Source organism: Loxodonta africana, chromosome 21 (assembly GCF_030014295.1).
Source record: "Loxodonta africana isolate mLoxAfr1 chromosome 21, mLoxAfr1.hap2, whole genome shotgun sequence".
NCBI classification, from domain to species: domain Eukaryota; kingdom Metazoa; phylum Chordata; class Mammalia; order Proboscidea; family Elephantidae; genus Loxodonta; species Loxodonta africana.
This window is the reverse complement of record NC_087362.1, coordinates 66,853,190-66,875,178: the sequence shown is the minus strand read 5'-3', so window position 1 is coordinate 66,875,178 and position 21,989 is coordinate 66,853,190. Positions and strand designations below refer to the sequence as shown.

The following is a 21,989-nucleotide window of genomic DNA, read 5'->3' as shown; positions in this document are numbered from 1 at the left end:
ACACCATTCACAAGAGATTAGGTTTAGGACCCACTCTACTCTGGTATGACTCATTGACATAACGAAGAAACCCTTATTTCCAAATGCGTACAGGGGTTAGGACTTCAACAGGACTTTTGGGGGGATGCAATTCAGTATGTAACACCCGTCCTCATACCTGCCTGGCCTTGGCAGCCTCTGCTGCCTCTGTCTAAAGGGCTGATACTCCTCTGCTGAGGAGGAAGAGACTCAAGATGGCAGAGGGGATGGTAAAAGGAGGGGGAGGGGCGAGTCTGTTTGTTCCGTGTTCATGAAGAATCACGGGGCAGCTAGCTAACTGAACATCTGTGGGCCTGATCCATAGAGAGCTAGAAAATATCTTCTTCAGAGGTTCCCAGTGTCTTTTAAAGCAGGAAGCCTCTCCTCAGACAGACTACCTTAGCAGATGCCCAGAACAAAAGGAGGTCTGGCAAGGCAGGTCATCCCCACCCCTCAAATCAGGAGCCCCTAAGGCACCTCAGCAGCTTTGGCATTCTGTGGCGCGTGGTCCGGAGACACCGTTCTGGTTGACAGGTAACTGAGGCCCAGAGCCAAGGTGCGATTTGGTCATGTTCTCACAGAATAGTTTATCTTTTAAGGACACACATGTAGTTTTCCATTTTTTTTGTTCAGAATATGCTCATGACACCTGAAGCAGATGTTGCTGATGCCCTCCCCCATGTTCCCTGGGCCCACCTCGAAGTTCACCTGTTGCTGGGGTGGACGGTGTTCACCATAAGGGCTTTCTCTGGTGCCTGGGTGTCCCCTCAGCTCTCGCTGGGAAGCCTAGAAGTTCAGGGGGTGAAGCAACCACGGGGGCAACCCTCAGCCAGTGAAGGATGAGACTGTTTCCAGTTGTGTTCCACACTGTCCCTGGAGCACCCCAGCTGGACTGAGCTCCAGATGCCCATGGCAGTAACTCACTCATTCAGTTATTCTTTTTCTTCTTGAATTTTGGTGAATGTATACGCAGGCAAAGATACACCATTTCAACAATTTCTACATGTATAACTCAGTGACATTGGTTACGTTCTTCAAGTTGTGCTACCATCCTTGCTATCCTTTTCCACGTTATTCTACCACTGTTATCTTAAACTCACTGCCCCCTGAGCTTTCCATCCAACCTTTCAAATTGCAATTGTCAATTTGATCTTATACGTTGTTGTTGTTGTCAGGTGCCTTCAAGTCAGTTCTGACTCAGATTGACCCTGTGTATAACAGAGCGAAATACCGCCTGGTCCTGCACCACCCGTACAGTCATTGCTATGCTTGAGCCAATTGTTGCAGCCACTGTGTCAACCCATCTTGTTGAGGGTCTTCCTCTTTTTCACTGGCCCTCTACTTCACCAAGTGTGATGTCCTTCTCCAGGGACTGATCCCGCCTGATAACATGTCAAAAGTATGTGAGACGTAGTCTCACCGTCCTTGCTACTAAGGAACATACTGGTTGTACTTCTTTCAGGGCAGATTTGTTCGTTCTTTTGGCAGTCCATGGTATATTCAATATTCTTTGCCAACACCACAATTCAAAGGTGTCACTTCTTCGGTCTTCCTTATTTATTGTCCAGCTTTCCCGTACATATGAGGCAATTGAAAACACCATGGCTTGGGTCAGGTGCACCTTAGTCTTCAAGGTGACATCTTTGCTCTTCAACACTTTAAAGAGGTCCTTTGCAGCAGATTTACCCAAAGCAATACATCTTTTGATTTCTTGACTGCTGCTTGCATGGCTGTTGATTGTGGATCCAAGTAAAATGAGATCCTTGACAACTGCAGTCTATTCTCCGTTTATCATGATGTTGCTCATTGGTCCAGTTGTGAGGATTTTTGTTTTCTTTATGCTGAGGTGTAATCCATACTGAAGGCTGTGGTCTCTGATCTTCATCAGTAAGTGCTTCAAGTCCTCTTCACTTTCAGCAAGCAGGGTTGTGTCATTTGCATAACACAGGTTGCTAATGAGTCTTCCTCCAATCCTGATGCCCCGTTCTTCTTCATACAGTCCAGCTTCTTCAATTACTTGCTTAGCATACAGATTGAATAGGTATTAAGAGGATACAACCCTGATGCACACCTTTCTTGATTTTAGACCATGCACTATCCCCTTGCTCTGTTCCCACGATGCCTTTTGATTCATGTACAGATTCCTCATGAGCACAATTAAGTGTTCTGGAATTCCCATTCTTCAAAATGCTACCCATAATTTATTATGATCCACACAGTCAAATGCCTTTGCATAGTCATTAAAACACAGGTAAAAAATTTTTTGGTATTCTCTGCTTTCAGCCAGGATCCTTCTCACATCAGCAATGATATCCCTGGTTCCACATCCTCTTCTGAATCCATCTTGAATTTCTGGCAGTTCCCTGTCGATATACTGCTGCAGTCACTTTTGAATGATCCTCAGCAAAATTTTACTTGCGTGTGATATTAATGATATTGTTCAATAATTTCTGCATTCAGTTGGATCACCTTTCTTGGGAATAGACATAAGTATGGATCTCTCCCAGTCGGTTGGCCAGGTAGCTGTCTTCCAAATTTCTTGGCATAGAGGAGTGAGCACTTCCAGTGCTGTATCTATTTGTTGAAACATCTGAATTAGTATTCCATCAATTCCTGGAGCCTTGTTTTTTGCCAGTGTCTTCAGTGCAGCTTGGATCCCTTCCCTCAGTACCATTGGTTCGTGATCATATACTACCTCCTGAAATGGTTGAACGTCGACCAATTCTTTTTGGTATAGTGACTCTGTGTATTCCTTCCATCTTCTTTTGATGTTTCTTGCATTGTTTAATAGTTTCCCTATAAAATCCTTCAGTACTGCAACTTGAAGCTTGAATTTTTTCTTAAATTCTTTCAGCTTGAGAAATGCCAAGAGTATCCTTCCTTTTTGGTTTTCTACCTCCAGGTCTTCGCACATGTCCTTATAATACTTTGTCTTTTCAAGTGGCCCTTTGAAATCTTCTGTTCAGTGCTTTTAATTCATCATTTCTTCCTTTTGCTTTAGCTAGTCTATGTTCTAGAACAAGTTTCAGAGTCTCTTCTGACATCCATTTTGGTCTTTTCTTTCTTTCTTGTCTTTTTAATGACCTCTTGCTTTCTTCATGTATGATTTCATTCCACAACTCATCTGGTCTTCAGTCATTAGTGTTAAACATGTCAAACCTATTCTTGAGATGGTCTCTAATTCAAGCGGGATATGCTCAAGGTTGCACTTTGGTTCCCGTGAACTTGTAATTTTCTTCAGCTTCAACTTGAACTTGCATATGAGCAGTTGATGATCTTTTCCACAGTCGGCCCCCCGCCTTGTTCTGACTGATGATACTGAGCTTTTCCATCATCTCTTTCCACAAATGTAGCCGATTTGATTCGTTTGTATTCCGTCCAGCGAGGTCCACATGTATAGTCACCATTTCTGTTGGTGAAAAAAGGTATTTGCAATGAAGAAGTCATTGGTCTTGCAAAATTGTATCATGCAACCTCTGGCATCGTTTCTATCACCAAGGCCATATTTTCCAACTACCAATCCTTCTTCTTTGTCTCCAACTTTCACATTCCAATCACCAGCGATTATCAATGCATCTTGATTGCATGTTTGATCAATTTCGGACTGCAGAAGTGGGTAAAATTCTTCAATTTCTTCATCTTTGGCCTCAGTGGTTAGTGTATAAGTTCCAATAATAGTCGTATTAACTGGTTTTCCTTGTAGGCGTGTGGATATTATCCTATCATTGACATCATTGTACTTCCAGATGGATCTTAAAATGTTCTCTTTGATGATGAATGCAATACCACTCCTCTTCAATTTGTCATTCTTGGCATAGCAGACCATATGATTGTCTGATTCCAAATGGCCAATAACAGTCCATTTCAGCTCACTAATGACTAGGATATCGATGTTTATGTGTTCCATTTCATTTTTGACGATTTCCAATTTTCCTAGATTCATACTTCATACATTCCAGGGTCTGATTATTAATGGATGTTTGCAGCTGTTTCTTCTCAATTTGAGTTGTGCCATATTACCAAATGAAGGTCTTAAAAGCTTGATTCCATCTGCATTGATAAGGTCGACTCTACTTTGAGGAGGCAGCTCTTCCCCAGTTGTATTTTGAATGCCTTCCAACCTGAGAGGCTCATCTTCTGGCACTATATCAGACAATGTCCCACTGCTATTCATAAGGTTTTCACTGGCTAATTCTTTTCAGAAGTAGACCACGGAGTATTTCTTCCTAGTCTGTCTTAGCCTGAAACCTCAGCTGAAACCTGGCTGCCATGGCTGACCCTGATAGTATTTCATACCAGTGCATAGCTTCCAGCATCTCAGCAACACGCAAGCTCCACAATATGACAAACTGACAGAGAGAGAGAGTGAGAGATAATATACATAATAATAGTAGATAAGTGGTAACTTGGGCGAAGGGTAAGACAGAACACAATACTGGGGAAGTCAGCACAACTTGACCAGGGCAAGGTCACAGAAGCTTCACAGACACATCCAAATGCCCTGCAAAACCTAGCTACTGGGCTGAGGGCTGGGGACCATGGTCTTAGGGGACGTGTATCTAAATTGGCATAATATAGTCTATAAAGAAAATGTTCTACATCCAACTGTGGTGAATAGTGACTGGGGTCTGCAGGCGGCCATCAAAATACATCTACTGGACCGATCCCAGCTGGAGCAGAGGAGAATGAAGCAGACCAAAGACACAAGGGAAAGATTAGTCCAAAGGACTAATGGACCACAACTACCACAAGCTCCACCAGACTGAGCCCAGAACAACTAGATGGTGCCTGGTTACCACTACAGCCTGCTCTGGCAGGGATCACAATAGAGGGTCCTAGACATAGCAGGTGAAAAATGTAGAATGATTAGACAAGTCTATAGGGCCAACAATAACACACATGAGGGACATGCTTCATAGTTCAAACATGTATACGAGACTAATGGGTATACCAGCCCAAATGCAAAGATGAGAAGGCAGGAAGGAACAGGAAAACTGGACAAATGGCAACAGGGAAACTGGGGTGAAGAAGGGGAGAGTGTTGACACATTTCAGGGTTGGCAATCAATGTCATAAAACAATTTGTGTATTTGCTGTTTAATAAGAAACTAATTTGCAATGTGAATTTTCACCTAAATCACACACACACACACACACACACACACAAAAAGCATAATGCTCAAAGCCGACATAGTTTACTAATTAAAATAAGCAGTTTTTGGGTTCAAACAATACTTCAGGGAATAGTTTTAAGGTTTAAAGTTTAAAGATTATCTCAGTGTAATATTTTTAGGGGCTTAGAACATTCAGTGATGGTAGCTGGGCGCCATCCAGTTCTTCTGATCTCATGGCAAAGGAGGCCATTGTTCATGGAGGCAACCAAACGTGTATTCAAATTTCCTCCTCTGATTCCTGATTCTCCTTCTTTCTCTGTCGCTTCAGGTGCATGGAGACCAATTTTTGTACCTCGGATGGCTGCTTGCTGGCTTTTGAGGCCCCAGTCCCTATGCAATGAACTAGGAGGTAGAACAGAAGTATTGAGAAACAATATTAGGCTAGTCGATTGGGATGCCCCTCAAAATCATGTCCCTAAATCTTCAAGTGAAGAAAACAAATCCTGTGAGGTGTTTGGTTGTGCATCAACAACCTCAGCAGCTGCCCCCCCCCACACATTTTTTGGGTAAAATATATATAACACAATATTTGACAACTCAACATTGTTCAGGTGTATAGTTTTATGATATCAACTACATTAATCCATTGTGCAGCCATCACCCTTAATAGATGCTGAATTTCCCATTACCATAAACAGAAACTCACTGCTCCCCAAGCAGTGGCTCCCCTCTCCCCCTCCCTCCCGCCCCTGGTAACCACTAATAAACTTGGTCTGTATATATTTGCCTATTCTTGTCATTTTATATAAGTGAGATTATTTCCCTGCTCCCTTACCCCCGTTCCCTAGAATCTTCTCCCAAGTTAACCTGCCCCATAAAAGTGTTTGCCTTAAGCTGTGCTTTGGGGGAGCCCGAGCAGTTTCGACACTTCAGGGTAAACCAGCCCTGAGATCCCTGCGTGTGCAATGCACTGTGGCTGAGGCCAGGTGTGGGTTTGTGCTTCCCTCCCCTCCCAGGACATCACCAGCTTGCTGCACACCATCTACGAGGTGGTGGATTCCTCCGTCAACCACTCCCCAACGTCAAGCAAGACGCTGCGGGTGAAGCTCACGGTGGCCCCTGATGGGAGCCAGAGCAAGAAGGGCATGCTTCTCAACCCTGCTGGTGAGGGCCTAGACTCTTAGACACTCCACCCCACCCCCCCTCAGGAAGAATCAAAGCCCTGCCTGGGAGGAGCCAAAGGGAGTCCTGGGGGGCTTTCCTGGGAGCTGCTTTGTGGATGAAATGGGGTTTGAGTTGGTCCTTGAGGGCATAGAATTTGGATAGGCAAGAGAAGGGAAGGGATTCCACATGGAAGGACCTGCTGTGTCAGTGGGAATGGGTACAGCAGGCAGCCAGGAGGCCTCCTGAGCTACAGCAAAGGCTTGTGTGGCAATGAGGGCTGAGGAGTTTGGGGGAGGAGGTCGGGGGACCCATGACTGTGAGGCCCCTCTATTCGGTCCCAGCTCAGAGAACCCTTCCCACACAACCGTTCTGAAGCTGCAGTGGATACGTTTTCAGGCGTTGGGCAGCACAGAAAACCTGGCAGGTCCAGGAGGCTGGTGGGCACAGGAACAAACTGTTTACGGGGTGTTTCTGGGGCTTCTCGGGGGGTTCAGACCTACAGAGCATGCGGCCCAGAGCGGAGACCAAGCCCGCCGAGGAGCTGCGAAGCTGGGAGAAGAAGCAGCGAGCCCCACTCAGGTACGGTGGGCACGGGCAGAGGTGGCAGCCCAGTGCAGGTGAGCAGGTACTGAGCACCAGCTGTGTACCTCTGTCTAAGCGACTCCAGGGCAGAAGGCTGTCTTCAGGGGACCAACAACTTCAGAGTCACAGACTTGCAAATCAAACTCTAGTTTGAAAAAATAACTGACTAAAATGCTGTGAACCAGATATGTGTTGGAATTCAGAATTTTTGGGGGTTTTAGAAAGGGGCTCCTGATGTATTTCCCACATATTATATGTGGGGTCTGGGCAACACCTCAGCTAGGGAGACTTAATACTCACACTGAGTGAGCTCAAGACCGAAACTACCTTCACACCCATCGAGGGCCAGCTTTTCCACCCAACAAGTTAAGAAAAATAATTCGGTTTTCAGGCTTTTGGACTTCAGAATTTCAGATAAAGATTGTGAAGCCGCAATAACAGTACCACCTGTCACTCTTACTTCTTTAACTGGGAGGAAAAAAAGGAGGAAGGGAGGGAGGAAAGGAAGTAGAGCCTATTTAAAGAAACACACGGAGTGGTTAACAGTGATGTCATGTAAGCGGTGTGAGGACATGCAGACACGTGGTGGAAATGCTGAGGGATGACTGGTGTTTGAGAAGCACTGGCGTGGGGCAAGACAGGGTTCAAGCAGGGCATGGTGTGAATACAGGTGTCGGAGACTGCTTGTGTGCTGGGGTGGGTGGGGGTAAGGCAGGGAGGTGGGGTGGGCAGATCATGGAGAGCCTTGAATGGGTAGGGCAGGGAGCCCAGTGTCCTGCAATGGGGTTAGGAAGCCACTGGCAGCACCTCTGCCTGCCCCCCCCACCCATTGGCAAGACCCATTCTGGCCTTGAGGTGGGCTATGGCATTGGCCAGCCTCAACTGCAACAGTTTAGAGGGCTCCTGCTGTCCACACGCCCTGGGGAACCTGGCTGGGGGTGAGGATGTCTGCCTGCGGTGGGCGCACACGGTTTGAAGCCTGGCCTTGGGGCATCCTTACATTTTAGCCACTAACCCCTCACATTTGCTGTGGGTCATTCCTCCCAGAAGCCCCAGGGAGGCCGGGCAGTGGTCTTTATTGCTATTGCTAGAGGAGGAAACTGAGGCACAGAGAGTAGGCAGAAGTGACTATTACTTCCCCACCCCCTTCCTAAGACCCAGAGGAAATTAATGAAGGGTCCAGAAGGGCTTGTCCATAGCCTGTGGGGCTGCCCTGACCCGATGGCCAGCGCTCACCAGCTCTCTTCCTTCCCCACGTAGGTTCCAGGGTGACAGCCGCCTGGAGCAGTCTGGCTGCTACCACCACTGTGTTGATGAGAACATTGAGAGGAGAAACCACTACTTAGATCTCGCTGGGATAGAAAACTACACGTCCCAGTTTGGGCCAGGTAAGGGAGTTCCTGCATCTTCCCAGGTGGGGTGAGGGGGGCGTGGCTGAGCAAGGAGGCAGGACCTGTGGGCGTGGTCACTGTCGGTGGTGGGGAGACACGTAGCCTTTGGACGGGTTAAAGAGTCCTGGAAGAGGCTGAGAGAAAAAGCATTTTTGAAATTAAAGTAATACATGCATAAAGTTGAACAAAGTCAAATAGTATCCCGGGGCTGTCCTGTCCCAGCCTATCCCCAGCCCTGCTCCCCAAGGTGACCACTTGGGCCTCTCTTTGCTGTTTCTCCAGGGGACCTCAGTATCTCTAAGCCTAGGCTGCTCTGTCTCCATGAGCTCTGCACACCCGCTGTTGACCTCTTACTAAGATGCATGAAGACGTAGCTCACTCACCTTCTCCCCCCAGCTTCCCTCTCCCCATCCTTCTAATCCGTTTAATTCTCTCTGGGTTACTGCTACACATTTAAGGAATATACCCACAGATTCTTTGTTGTTCCAATGACCTTAGACAGTTATCGGTCTCTCTCTGTCTTTTCCCGCCACTCTCTTGGAAGGAGAATTTGTTATTCTTGAAGACCTAATATTTAGGTCTTCACTTAACAGATGGGAAAACCAGAGACTCATCTCCATGTGGGTTCCTCACAGGCATGGAGCACTCCAGGAGGGCAGCTCTGATAAAGAACAGCTGGCATTGATCAGTCCTGGAGGACTGGGGGGGGGTGATTTCTGAGGTACAGTTGGTGCTCGTGAAACATCTGCTGGCTTGGTTCCTAGGCTCCCCTTCAGTGGCCCAGAAGTCAGAACTGCCCCCCCGCACCTCCAACCCCACTCGGTCTCGCTCCCACGAGCCGGAAGCCATCCACGGCCCACACCGAAAGCCCCAAGGCGCGGACCCTGGCTCCTTCCACTTCCTTGACACCCCGTTCGCCAAGGTCTCTGAAGTCCAGCAGCGGCTCCGGGGCACCCAAGACGGAAGCAAGCACTTTGTGAGGTCCCCCAAGGCCCAAGGCAAGAGCATGGGTGCGGGCCACGCAGCCAGAGGGGCAAGAAGCAAACCCCCTGTGGGGCCCGCCGGCTCCTCGGTGTCCCCCTCTGCCCATCTGGCCACCAGCCCGACCCTCCTCCCCACCCTGGCACCCCTCGGGCACAAGAAACACAAGCACCGAGCCAAGGAGAGCCAGCAGGGGTGCCGGGGCCTGCAGCCCCCGCTGGCAGTGGGCGGCACGGTGGTGGGGCGGGAGCACTTGAGGGAGCTGCCCACCGTGGTGGTATACGAGAGCCAGGCCGGGCAGGCCGTCCAGAGACATGAGCACCACCACCACCACGAACACCACCACCATTACCACCACTTTTACCAGACCTAGGCCCCTCCACCTCACCTCTCCCCTGCCATATGAAGGAACACCCCTCCCCCAATGCCCCCAAGGCATTATTATTCTATTAATTATTGTTATTATGATTATTGTTATTAATAATTATTGTTACTCCACTAATATTCCGCTAGCCTCCATGTAGAAGGTATATGGAAACACAGAACTAAACTTTTATTTATATGTTGTGGGGACTGCATTACTGACTCTGGGTTTGGAAGCGGCCTGTCCATGGCAAGGGGTCCCTCAGTTTCCTGGTGGATCTCCCCTTCCCAACCTCCCATGCAAGCCTTTGGCCAGAACTCAGCCCTCACCTCAGTCTCTCCCAGGAGAGCACCCTTACCTGGCCTGGCTTCCAGAGACCCTTGGAATCTCCGAGAAGACAAACAGCTGCTACCTCTTAGTATTGTTCTGAGTTTATTGTGCCGTTACCTGGTTGTAATGTGCTACGAGGGGTTTCTGTGGACTGCAGACGTGTGACTGCCTTACTGTTGTGTTTTTCTGTGCCAACCTAGAGACCTTCGCTGTCCTTTCCAGAGAGATCCAACCCTTGCCCCAAACCAGCCCCATCTCTTCTGCTACGCACAACAGGAAAATCCACTTCTCCTCCTCCTTCCCGCTTCTCTTTTCTTCTTTAGAAGGAATCACACACACATCTTTGAGACTATCTGAGAAACCAGCCTTCTCACGTTGGAAACCACTGGAGGGAGAACCGACCACACCAGCAAGCGTGGTTTTCCAAGATCCAGCCATTGTGTGTTGCTGGTTGTGACTGAGGACATGGGGACCTCGTGTTTTACTGCTGGCAAATATATATGTACCTACCAGGTTCTCAGCCAGAGCTTTCTGTATCTGTAGATAGCAGCCATCTGTCTGTTTCTATGTATCTTTCTATAAATATACACTCTCAGGTACCTTTTCTGTGTGGAGGAATCAGTGGTTTGCTTCTCTGGAGACTCACCTGAGCCCAGAGGTGAGCCTGGGCGCCTCCTGTTGGGGCTGGCTGTCCGTCAGCTACGAGTGGCCACTTGCTGCTCTCAGAGCTCCTTTCTCAGGGGTTGAGGTCTGACAGATTTTGGAGACACTTGCTGGAGTTCAGAAGCTTGGAGGGAAATGGGGGCAGTGACCAGAGTTGGGGCCTGGAGTAGTGTCCTCTGCAGAGCAAGATTCTGTCTGGCCAGGGTCTGGCGATCCAAGAAAAAAGACCACTGCTGACCAGTTGTGGTGCCAGCAAAAACAGAGGGACGCTCAGATTGGGTGATTTGAGGAGAATTTGACAGAGGGAATATCTGCAGAACGTGGGCAGAACCTGAGAGGGTGCAGGATTTGGGGGCTAACACTGTAGGGCGTCACTCCCACCCCTGAGCCTGAGGGGGTGAGGGAGGGAGTTATCTGCACAGGGGTGGGGCTGGGGCCTTCCACTGAGGGATACAGTCATCCGAGGGGACCCTGGGGGAAAATTAATCTCCTTCCCCCTCTGAATCCTGTGCTGGCATCATTGGCTGAAGCCACTGGGAGCCAGAGGACAGGGGAGCCCATGGGTGTGGCCACATGGGCAGCTCCCCCCCTCCCGCCCCAGGGCAGAGAGCGGATCTGGAGGGACCCAAAAAGAAAAAGTGACTCCAGCCGACTTCCTTTCTGCTCATCTCTCTCCCAGCTGGGCTCCTCCTTTCCAGAGCCTCTGTTTTGTTTTAATGTGGTTAGTGAAGAGTCATTTTTGAAGATAGTGGGCATAGCTGTTGTCACCGTATTTATTTTGTTAATTAATGACGAGCCTGGGATGGGATACTGCCGTTTAGTCCTCACGGCAACCCCATGAGGAAGGTACCGGAAGCTCAGGGAGCACGTCTGAGGCTCAGAGAGGTTAAGTGACTTGCTTGAGACCACACAGTAGTACAGAGCTGGCACTCTCCTCTTCTGCATGACCCCCTCGCCAGAGACTTCTGGTTGGGCAGCACCGTTTTGGGTAGTGGCCTGTCAGGATCCAGCTCAAACTGAATGTCACCAAAACAGGGGAAAGCAGGGACAGGAGATAGGACCCAGGGATGTGAAGGAAGCGGAGACTGGCTGGTTCTCATCCCCCTCTCTTTCTGGATTTATACTTCTACCCCGACAGGTTGCCAGAAGGAAAGAATCTCACACTAGCTCCAGCCAGGGGCAGCCCAGGGAAGGGTTCTGATTGGCTAGGCTTAGATCCGTTACCCATCTCTGGACCAATCACCGTGGCCCATCTGGGGTCACATGTCTACCTTGAGGTAAGTGGGTGGGTTCTGTATCAGAAGGACATGGTGGGGGGGTACTGAGCAGAGCGAAATAAATGCTGCCTCAGGCCCGGAATTGCTGCAACCATCCCCGCTCCCAGGGAGCCTCTGTGAGAGCATTCCCTCAGCCTCTGAGAGGAGGCCCTCTGCTGCCTCCCCCAGTGCCATGCCTGTCAGAATTCCATTAATTTTTTGGTAACCGGAATTTACCTAATTTTAATAATCATTTTTTAAAGTAGTAACACAGCATGTAAAAGATTCAAATACTACAAAAAGGTGGATAATAAAAAGTAAATTTCCCTCCATCCCAGACCGTCCAGCATCCTTCAGCTTCCCTCCATGTTACCAGCTTCTTGGGGGCCTTTCCCAAGCTGTTCATTCTAGCGTGGTGGTTGGGAGCACAAGCTTTAGTGTTCGCTGCCTGGGCTCAAATACTGACTTGCTCTTTCAGTAGCTCTGTGCTATAGGGTCGTTATGAGTTGGAATCGACTCGATGGCAGTGGGTTTGGTGCTTCAAGTGAAATGCTTTACCTTCGACGCCTCGGTGTCCTCTTTGCAACAAAACCCAAACTCGTTGCTGTGGAATGGATTCCAACTCACAGCAACCCCGAGTGTTACGGAGTGGAATCGAGCTACATAGGGTGGTCTTGACTGTGATCTTTATAGGAGCAGATCACCAAAACTTTCTCCCATGGAGCCACTGTGTTGGCTCCAACCACCAGCTTTTCTGTGAGTAGCTGAACGAACCATTTTGCACCCCCCGGGGACATCTAAAAGTACTGTGAAAGTGTTAGCTGTCATTATTTACAAAAGTACAGGCATTTAGATAAAGTAGCTCCTCGTTGTTATTAGGTGCCATGGAGTCGGTTCCGACTCATAGAGACCCTGTGCACAACAGAACAAAACACTGCCCGGTCCTGCACCCTCCTTAAAATCGTTGTTATGCTTGAGCTCATTGTTGCAGCCACTGTGTCAATCCACCTCATTGAGGGTCTTCCTCTTTTCCACTGACCCTGTACCCTGCCAAGCATGATGTCTTTCTCCAGGGACTGATCCCTCCTGACAACATGTCCCAGGTAAGTAAGACGCAGTCTCGCCATCCTTGCTTCTAAGGAGCATTCTGGTTGCACTTCTTCCAAGACAGATTTGTTCGTTCTTTTGGCAGTCCACGGCATGTTCAATATTCTTCGCCAACACCACAATTCAAAGACGTCAATTATTCGGTCTTCCTTATTCATTGTCCAGCTTTCACATGCATAAGGTACAATTGAAAATACCATGGCTTGGGTCAGGTGCACCTTAGTCTTCAAGGTGACATCTTTGCTTTTCAACACATTGAAGAGGTCCTTTGCAGCTGATTTACCCAATGCAATGCATCGTTTGATTTCTTGACTGCTGCTTCCATGGGTGTTGATTGTGGATCCAAATCAAATGAAATCCTTGACAACTTCAATCTATTCTCCGTTTATCATGATGTTGCTTATTGGCCCAGTTGTGAGGATTTTTGTTTTCTTTATGTTGAGGTGTAATCCATACAGAAGGCTGTGGTCTTTGATCTTCATTAGTAAGTGCTTCAAGTCCTTTTCACTTTCAGCAAGCAAGGTTGTGTCATCTGCATAACACAGGTTGTTAATGAGTCTTCCTCCAATCCTGATGCCCCATCCTTCTTCATATAGTCCAGCTTCTTGGATTATTTGCTCAGCATACCCATTGAATAGGTATGGTGAAAGAATACAACCCTGACGCACACCAGTCAGTATCCCCTTCTGTCCAAACAACTGCTTCTTGATCTATGTAAAGGTTCCTCATGAGCACAATTAAGTGTTCTGGAATTCCCATTCTTCGAAATGTTATCCATAGTTTGTTATGATCCACACAGTCAAATAGCTATGTGTAGTCAGTAAAACACAGGTAAACATCCTTCTGGTATTCTCTGCTTTCAGCCAGGATCCATCTGACATCAGCAATGACATCCCTGGTTCCACGTCTTCTTCTAAAACTGGCCTGAATTTCTGGCAGTTCGCTGTGGATATACTGCTGCAGCCACTTTTGAATGATCTTCAGCAAAATTTTGCTTGCGTGTGATATTAATGATATTGTTCTATAATTTCTGTATTCGGTTGGATCACCTTTCTTGGGAATAGGCATAAATATGGATGTCTTACAGTCAGTTGGCCAGGAAGCTGTCTTCCATATTTCTTGGCATAGACGAGTGAGCACCTACAGTGCTGCATCCGTTTGTTGAAACATCATTTCAACAAAATGATTCCTCATTTAAATTGTATTAATTTTTGAAATATTTCAAACGGGAAGTTTAAAACAGAAAGTTGGGTAACAGAAACTGGACTCACCACCCAGATTGTACAAATGCTGACATTTTGCAATATTTATTTCAGATCTATTTTTAAGAAAGAAAACTCTGCAGTTCCTGCTTAATCCCCTTCCCTCCCTGCCCTTTTATTTTTACAGGAGGAGTAGCGTAGCCTACATACCCGCACCCTCTTTCTCTCCGACCTCATGTGTTTGAAGAGCTTCCCCTCTAGGTCTTGCAGTTCTGCACCTTCCTGGCAGCTGCTCAGCCCTCTACGGCAAGGAGGCCCTGCCCTCTACTTGTCCCATCTGCTCTGCTGGGCATGTAGAGCCTCATCCTGGGCTGATACAGACCTGCTGCATTGAGGGTCCTACTTGGCTTGCCTTGGTGCCCACTGGTGGGAACACTGGTGACAGAGTCCTGGACGTGGACTTAGTGAGTCAGAGGACATGTGTGATTTCAATTTTGTTGCCATCGTAAATGGCCTCTAAAAGGAGGCCTACCAAATGGTTACAAATGGAAGAAGAGAAAGAGGGAGGGGAGAGGGAAGAAGGAAGGAAAAAAGGAAGGGAGGGAGAGAGGGAGGAAGGAAGGAAGTTAGAAAGGGCTGACCCACTTCCTTGGTGAGGCATTGGGCACGTTTCCCTGCAGGCTGGCATGGGCGAGAGGTTTTGTCTTGTTTGCACACCTTCCAGCGCCCATCCCGGAAGAGCTGTTGTTGCCTCCCCAGCGCCCTGAGCTTTTGAGCACCGAGCCCTTGAGCACCAGATGCTGTGAGTCAGCTTCAATTCTTGGCGACCCCGTGAGTGTCAGAGTAGAACTGTACTCAACAGGGTTTTCAGTGGCTGATTTTGGGGCAGTGGGTTGCCAGGGCTTTCTTCTGAGGCACCTCTAGGCAGACTCAACCACCAACCTTTGGGTAAACTGCACTAACCAGGGACTCTGGGGCCCCTTTCAAGCCCGGAAAAGTTGTAGAGGAGACTGAAGACATGCGCGCGCGTGCGCGCATACACACACACACACACAGAGGCAATCCAGTCTGTGAGGGCATGCCCCATTTCTCCAGGGCCCAGGAGCCTGCGGATGTGTCGCTGGGCACTGAGGACATCTGGCATCTCCCGGAAGTGCTGCAGGTGGGGAGCCTGGGGGGCTTGTTCACTTCCAGCCCAGCCATGCCAATTACACCTTTTGGCAAAGGAGATAGCCCGGAGCAGTTTCTTTTGCATTTCCTTTTTTTTCTCGGCATTTAGATCTCAAATCATTACTGGGCCAGAGGGAAGGCAGGCTCGGAGGTGGCGGGAGGAGGGAAGGCTGCTGGCACCTCAAGCTGCGGTTCTGTCAGACGCCAGCACTAATGACCTGGCTTCTGGGAGGCCTGTCAGCATCTGAGCGAATAAAAGGAGACCCCCAAAATGTGCTCAGTGTGACATGGCCATGAACACCCCCCACCCACCGCCCTCACCTCCTTATTGTAGGCTGGGCTTCCTGCCACAGGCAGCCACCTGGGGCACAGCATGCCCCCTAGAGAGTCCCAGCAGCCAGCAACTGCTCTCCAGCCCCTTTTGCTTTCCAAGGCCAGCTGGGCCCCTTGCCCTGCGTGAGCATGGCTGTATTGTGCAGAGCAAATGCCCACGGCTTGGCCAAACACTTCGTGAGTCCTGAAGCTGTGCCAGGGAGCCAACCTTTTGGTTTTCGGCTGTTCACCAAAAAAGTTGGCTGTTTGAACCCACCCAGCGGCCATGCAGGAGAAACCTGGTGATCTGCTTCAAGGATTACAGCCAAGAAACCCCTATAGGGCAGTTCTACTCTATCACACAGGGTCACCTTGAGTCAGAATCGACTGGACAGCATCTTACAACAATGACAAAGCTGTGCCAAGGGCACCCTTCTGCCATCACTTCCCTTGGTCGTGCCCCTTGTTTAGGACTCTGATCTGGCTTTTTGTCTCATCACCTTTCCCAAACCAGCAGACCTCTGGACCTGACCCCTTTTCTCAGGTGTTCACACTCTTGAATGGTTTTACTAATTAATGTACTTCCCTGCAAAGGGCTTTCTACGTCTTCCTTTAGCATAAGAAGAAATCCTGGTGGCGTAGTGGTTAAGTGCTACAGCTGCTAACCAAGAGGTTGGCAACTTGAATCCTCCAGGCGCTCCTTGGAAACTCTATGGGGCAGTTCTACTCTGTCCTGTAGGGTCACTATGAGTCGGAATCAACTCAATGGCAATGGGTTTGGTTTTATTTTTCTAGCATAAGAAGGGGAATGGGTGGGAGAACCATATTCCATTAGCAGGTGATCCTCAGGAGAACATGGCAGAGCCTGGCCTACATGCCCCATCACCGCTTACTTTCTCCCCACAGGTGGAAGGACCTGGTACCTTTTAGTCTATGAGCTAGACAAGAGGGTCCCTACCTAGACATGGGCCATGGAAGCGGCAGTCAAGATATCAAACAGTGTATTGCATTGGGCAAAACTGCTGCAAAAGACCTTTTTAAAGTGTTAAAAAGCAAAAATGTCACCTTTAGGACTAAGGTGCACCTGACTGAAGCCATGGTGTTTACAATTGCTTCATACGCGTTTGAAAGCTGGACAATGAATAAGGAAGACCAAAGAATTGATGCCTTTGAATTGTGGTGTTGATCAAAAATATTGAATATACCACGGACTGCCAAAGAACGAACAAAGCTCCTTGGAAGAAGTATAGCCAGAATGCTCATTAGAAATGAGGATGGCAAGACTTTGTCTCATGTACTTTGGACATGCTATCAGGAAGGACCAGTCCCTGGAGAAGGATATCATGCTTGGTAAAGTAGGAAGTCAGTGTAAAAGAAGACCCTCAATGAGATGGATTGACTCAGTGACTGCAACCATGGGCTCAAGCATAACGACCATGGTGAGGATGGCGCAGGACTGGGCAGTGTTTCATTGTGTTGTACACAGGGTTGCTATGAGTCGGCACCTAACAACAACAAACCTAGACGTGACCTTAGCATAGACCGGTGGAGGCCCACTGTCCTGGTGGGAAGGGGCAGAGAGGGGTGCTCACAAGGAGTAATTCTCATTCTTTGAGTACTTTGAAATCACCTTGGGGAAAATTTTAAAAATACCAGTGCCTGGGCCCCACCTCTGATGATGCTGACTCGCTGGTCTGGGTGGGGCCCAGGCATCAAGGTGTTCTGAGCTCCCTAGGTAAGTCTCCTGTGCAGCCAGGCTTGAGAACCCGGAGCTCACATTTCCCCCAGGTGACCTCAGAGGGCCCCTTCACTGGAAATACCTGTCTTCAGGGGGCATAAGAATCTGCCTTGCACCTCACACGCAGTCACCACCCGTCTGTCAGTGGAGGTTTGCCTGTTGCTGTGATGCTGAACAGGTTTCAGCAGTTTTTTTCCAGACTAAGGAGAACTAGGAAGAAAGGCCTGGGGATCTACTTCCTAAAATCAGCCAAAGAAAACCCTAAGGGTCACAACAGTCTGATCCGCATCTGATCATGGGGATGGTGTAGGACCAGGCAGCATTTCCTTCCTTTGTGCTTGGGGTCGCCATGAGTCGGGAGCTGACTTGGTGGCGGCTACCAACATTTTTTTTTAACAACAAGAGCTCCCAGGGAGCACACTAAATGCTGATACCCAGGCCCCCCTCCAGAGAGTGGAATTAGGTGGATCTGGGGGCAGGCACAGGGGCAGTGTTTTTAACAAGCTCTCCACCCTAGGGAATGGCGTTTCAGCAGGTTGGTAGAACACAGTTTGCGTAGGCCAGCGGCCTGTGCCTCGGCACAAGTAAGATAGATTCCCAGTGGCTCTACTCTTAAGGAGTGTGTGTATCGAGGTGACAGCGAAGGCAGAGAACCCTCCCCCCACCATGGACCTCCAAAAAGCTTCACAGATGTCGGAGCTAGTAGCCGTGACCAAGCCAGAGGACAGGACTAGAGGATCCAGCTGCAGTCCCAGGCACGGGCTGAGTTCTTTTCCTAGCTGCCTTATGGTTCTGGCCCCAAATGACTCACCCTCCCCTCCTTCTTGTAAAACTGTTGTGAATTGGTGACGGGTAGATTCTGACTCATAGCGACCCTATAGGACAGAGTGGAACTGTCCCTACAGGGTTTCCTAGGCTGTACTCTTTATGGGACCAGATCACCAGGTCTTTTCTCCCATAGAGCTGCTGGGTGGGTTTGAACGACCACCATTTCAGTTAGTAGCTGAGCACTTAACTGTTGTGCCACCAGGGCTTCTTTATCGTACAACTACAGGCACCGAAGAGAGCCAAATTTAGTGAGACTCTAGCAGTGTCGTCAGCCCAGGCGGGCCCATGACCCTGGTAGGTGGGCCACGATCCCTTCCTTCTCTTGGGACTGTTGTGCACCATCGAGTCAATTCTGACTCACAGCGACCCCATGACACAGAGTAGAACTGCCCCATAGACGTTTCTAGGCTGTAAGGGGAGCCCTGGTGGCACAGTGGTTAAGAGCTCAGCTGCTAACCAAAAGGTCAGCAGTTCGAATCCGCCAGCCACTCCTTGGAAACCCTATGGGGCAGTTCTACTCTGTCCTTTAGGGTCGCTATGAGTCGGAATTGACTCCAAGGCAATGGGTTTTAATCTTTGAAGCGGATCTGACAGCTCTTCTGAGGGGCCACCGGGTGGGTTCAAACCACCAACCTTTTGGTTAGCAGCCAAAGATTAACCGTTGCACCACCAGAGCTCATGTGGCTCAGGACTGGGATCTGGAATTAGGGAGATGTAAGCAGCCTCTTGAAAACGTCCCTTCCCACTTTTCCCACTTGGCTGCTCCTCTGATTTGGGCCCCTGACCCCTGGAGGAGGCAATGGTGTCCTTGGGCAAGACCAGCCTTGGAGAATAGGGATTTCAAACCCATGCGAAATTGGTCACTACCGATTAGTAACCAAGCACAAATAAGACCATGCTTACCTTGCTCACTGGGTGTTCTGCCCCTGTCAAGGGTTGTAAATGGAAAACAGACTCTGATCCTGTAGGAAGGTGCTGTGGGGTTGGGAGAGAGATAGATACCCCTGTACTTAGAAGCAGAATCTTTGATGTGGTGAAAAAATGTGAAATTGTTCACTACAGATGATCTGGTAAGCAAGGTAAGCACCGTGCTTACCTTGCCTATTGGATAACTCACCCCTACCTGTCACAGCCAGTCCATGGGTGGCCCTGACCTTCGTCCTGCTGTGTGGGATGGAGGGCGCCGTGGTGAATGTGGGGGCCACTTGCTCAGAGCCCCAGTCCCTGGGAAGTGTGGGGTCTGGAATTTGGACCCTCCTCCCACTTTCTGCTCTCTGCCCACTCAGGCTCCAGCAGTCCACCATCTGACCCCTGGACCACACACTGCATGGTCCACCAACGTGGTATCTCTGACCCATCCAGGGTTTCAGCAAGTTTGACTTAATTTCCAAAATCTGAAGGTTTCACCTAAACATTTTGGATTTTTGGCTTTTCTTGTACAAATCAGAAAATCTGACCATAGGGGGCCCACACTCCCACATGGCTACTATCAGCCAGTGCTGAGGGGCATCCACCCCCTTCAGACAGGGTGTGTTCTTTCCAGTTCCCTGGCACCCCTCTCGACTGGGCTCTCTCTGGTACCTTCCCGGGCCTGTCTCTGAAGGCATTTCAGCCCCTGAGCTGTGTGTATTCTCAAGTAGCTAGCCTTTGAGGGACGACTTAAGCTGACTAAAAACTGAGCCTGTTCATGGCAGAGTCTTATATAGATGAATGTCTAATGGGACATTTCAGGCGTGGGAGGACTTTCATGAGGTCTCTGGGGGGTGTCCTGGAAACCCTCACTCACGGCCTGGCCCCATTCCTTTTTTAGCAGGGTGGGGTTGGCTGGAGGCCCTGGCAAAGGGTCCTAGCCTCTGTGAGACCCTGTCAAATGCTACTTAAAGAGGCAAAGCAGGTGGAAAGGACCTCCAGTTCAAAAGACTAGGCTGGATTCCACCTGGCTGTGCTACTTGTTAGCTGTTGACTGTGGGCCAGTAACTTCATCTCTGAGACTCGGTTTGCTTTTCTGTAAAGTGGGTCTAATGAGACCTACCGTGCTTCAGCTCCAGGGTCTTTGGAGATTTAAACGAGAAGAGACACATGGAGCTCCTTGAACAAGTGCCCCCCACAGGTGCCTTGTGGTGGGGGTGCTGCAGATATGGAGGGGTTTATCAGGGTAGGTCCGTGGGGAATCCCAGCAGCTGCCCTGACTGGGCCTGGCACTGGCTGTGACTCCTTCCTCTCTGGGCTGTGTCTTGCTGCTCAGGGGAGAGTTTGGCCCTTTTCCATCTGCAGACGTGGGAGGACGTGGCTCTGATTCTCTGGCCCTGACATCCGGAATCCTGAAAATCCGGCATGGTAGATGGAGCCTAAGAAGGTGACAGCATCCAGTAGCAGGACCACAAAATGTAGGCATATGGGGGGCGCTTGGCAAAGATGGGCAGAACAGCCCATGGTTGAATGGACTTTAGAGTCAGGGAGAGCCCAGTTGAGTCATGGCTCTGCTACTTCCCAGCTGTGTGGCCTTGAACAAGTGGCCCAACCTCTCTGTGCCTCAGTTCCGTTCTCTGTAACACAGGGCTAATCACTGGGCTGTTGTGAGGATCAGGGTAAATGATCTGATGGGCATGAAGCACAGAGCCTGGCACATGGGCCAGCAAAAAAAAAAACAGCTGCCACTGAGTCAATTCTAACTCATGGCGACCCCATGTGTGTCAGAGTAGAACTGCGCTCTACAGGGTTTTCAATGGCTGATTTTTGGGAAGCAGATGAACAGATATTTCTTCCAAGGCGCCTCTGGGTGGACTTGAACATCCAACCTTTCAGTTAGCAGCTGAGCCATGCAAATGGTTAATGCACTTGACTGTTAACTGAAAGGTTGGCAGGTTGAGTCCACCCAGAGATGCCTTGTAGAAAGGCCTGGCGATCTGCTTCTGAAAAATCATCCATCGAAAATCCTGTGGAGCCCAGTTCTACTCTGACACACGTGGAGTCACCATGAGTTGGAGTCGACTCAGTGGTAACTGGCGTGGCACGTGGTAGACCCTCCACAGATGGCAGTAGCTGTTATGAGAATCTGACCTCACAGGGTTTAGGAGGAAGTAGGTGCAGTCCTGACCGATGAAGGGTGCCCTGCCCCGACCTGGGTGTGGAGTGCCAGTTCACCTGCCTCTAGCTCTGACAAGCTAGGCCTTGAGTGGCAGCTCTGCACCCCAAAAGGATGGCATAGAGGTGGGACTGGTAGCCTGGAACCATTCCCAAAAGTGCCTTCCTCAGGCGGGGGCCTCTGGAACAGCTCATGGCTGCCTTGCACCTGGTCTATCCTTGCCCAGCTCTAGGACCAGGCCCTGAGCCCCAGGGTGGCCAAGGAGTCCAAATTGCCATATCTGCCATTTTTTGAGCATCTACTGTATGCTCCACCTACATTCACTGACATGCTTAGAACGACCCTGTGTAGAAGCCATTACTGTTCAATTTAGTGACTAACCTAGGTCATGGTGAATGCAGAGTGGGGCCAAACGCGAGTGTGCCACCTGTCTGTGGAGACAAGTTGTGGCCTTGACCACCCTTCCCAGGATCCTGTGGGCACTGACAAACTCTGGTCCTACCCTGTCTCTGCTGTCACCCCAGGCACATCCAGGAAATGTGAGCAATGAGAGGCTATGGGAGATGTGGCTGTGGCCTGGCCAAGGTCCCAGCCACAGCAAGATGGTGCCCCACGACTTCACGGGGCCCTGCCAGTCTTCCTCATTCAGAATGCTGACCAAATTTGTAACTATATACTTGTTTAT

At 49.4% G+C, this 21,989-nt stretch overlaps 1 protein-coding gene across 1 annotated transcript in view; it reads left to right on the top strand.

The window, feature by feature from the left end:
• The window catches only part of NKD1 (NKD inhibitor of WNT signaling pathway 1), a 112,814-nt gene extending 102,430 nt beyond the window's left edge, over positions 1-10,384 (top strand). Inside the window, exons 7-10 of the mRNA XM_064273516.1 lie at positions 6,148-6,295; positions 6,790-6,874; positions 8,138-8,265; positions 9,033-10,384. Of these exons, the coding sequence (XP_064129586.1) occupies positions 6,148-6,295; positions 6,790-6,874; positions 8,138-8,265; positions 9,033-9,622 (951 nt within the window). The 3' untranslated portion in view covers positions 9,623-10,384. The remainder of the gene's footprint in view (positions 1-6,147; positions 6,296-6,789; positions 6,875-8,137; positions 8,266-9,032) is intronic.
• Positions 10,385-21,989: the final 11,605 nt, after the last annotated feature.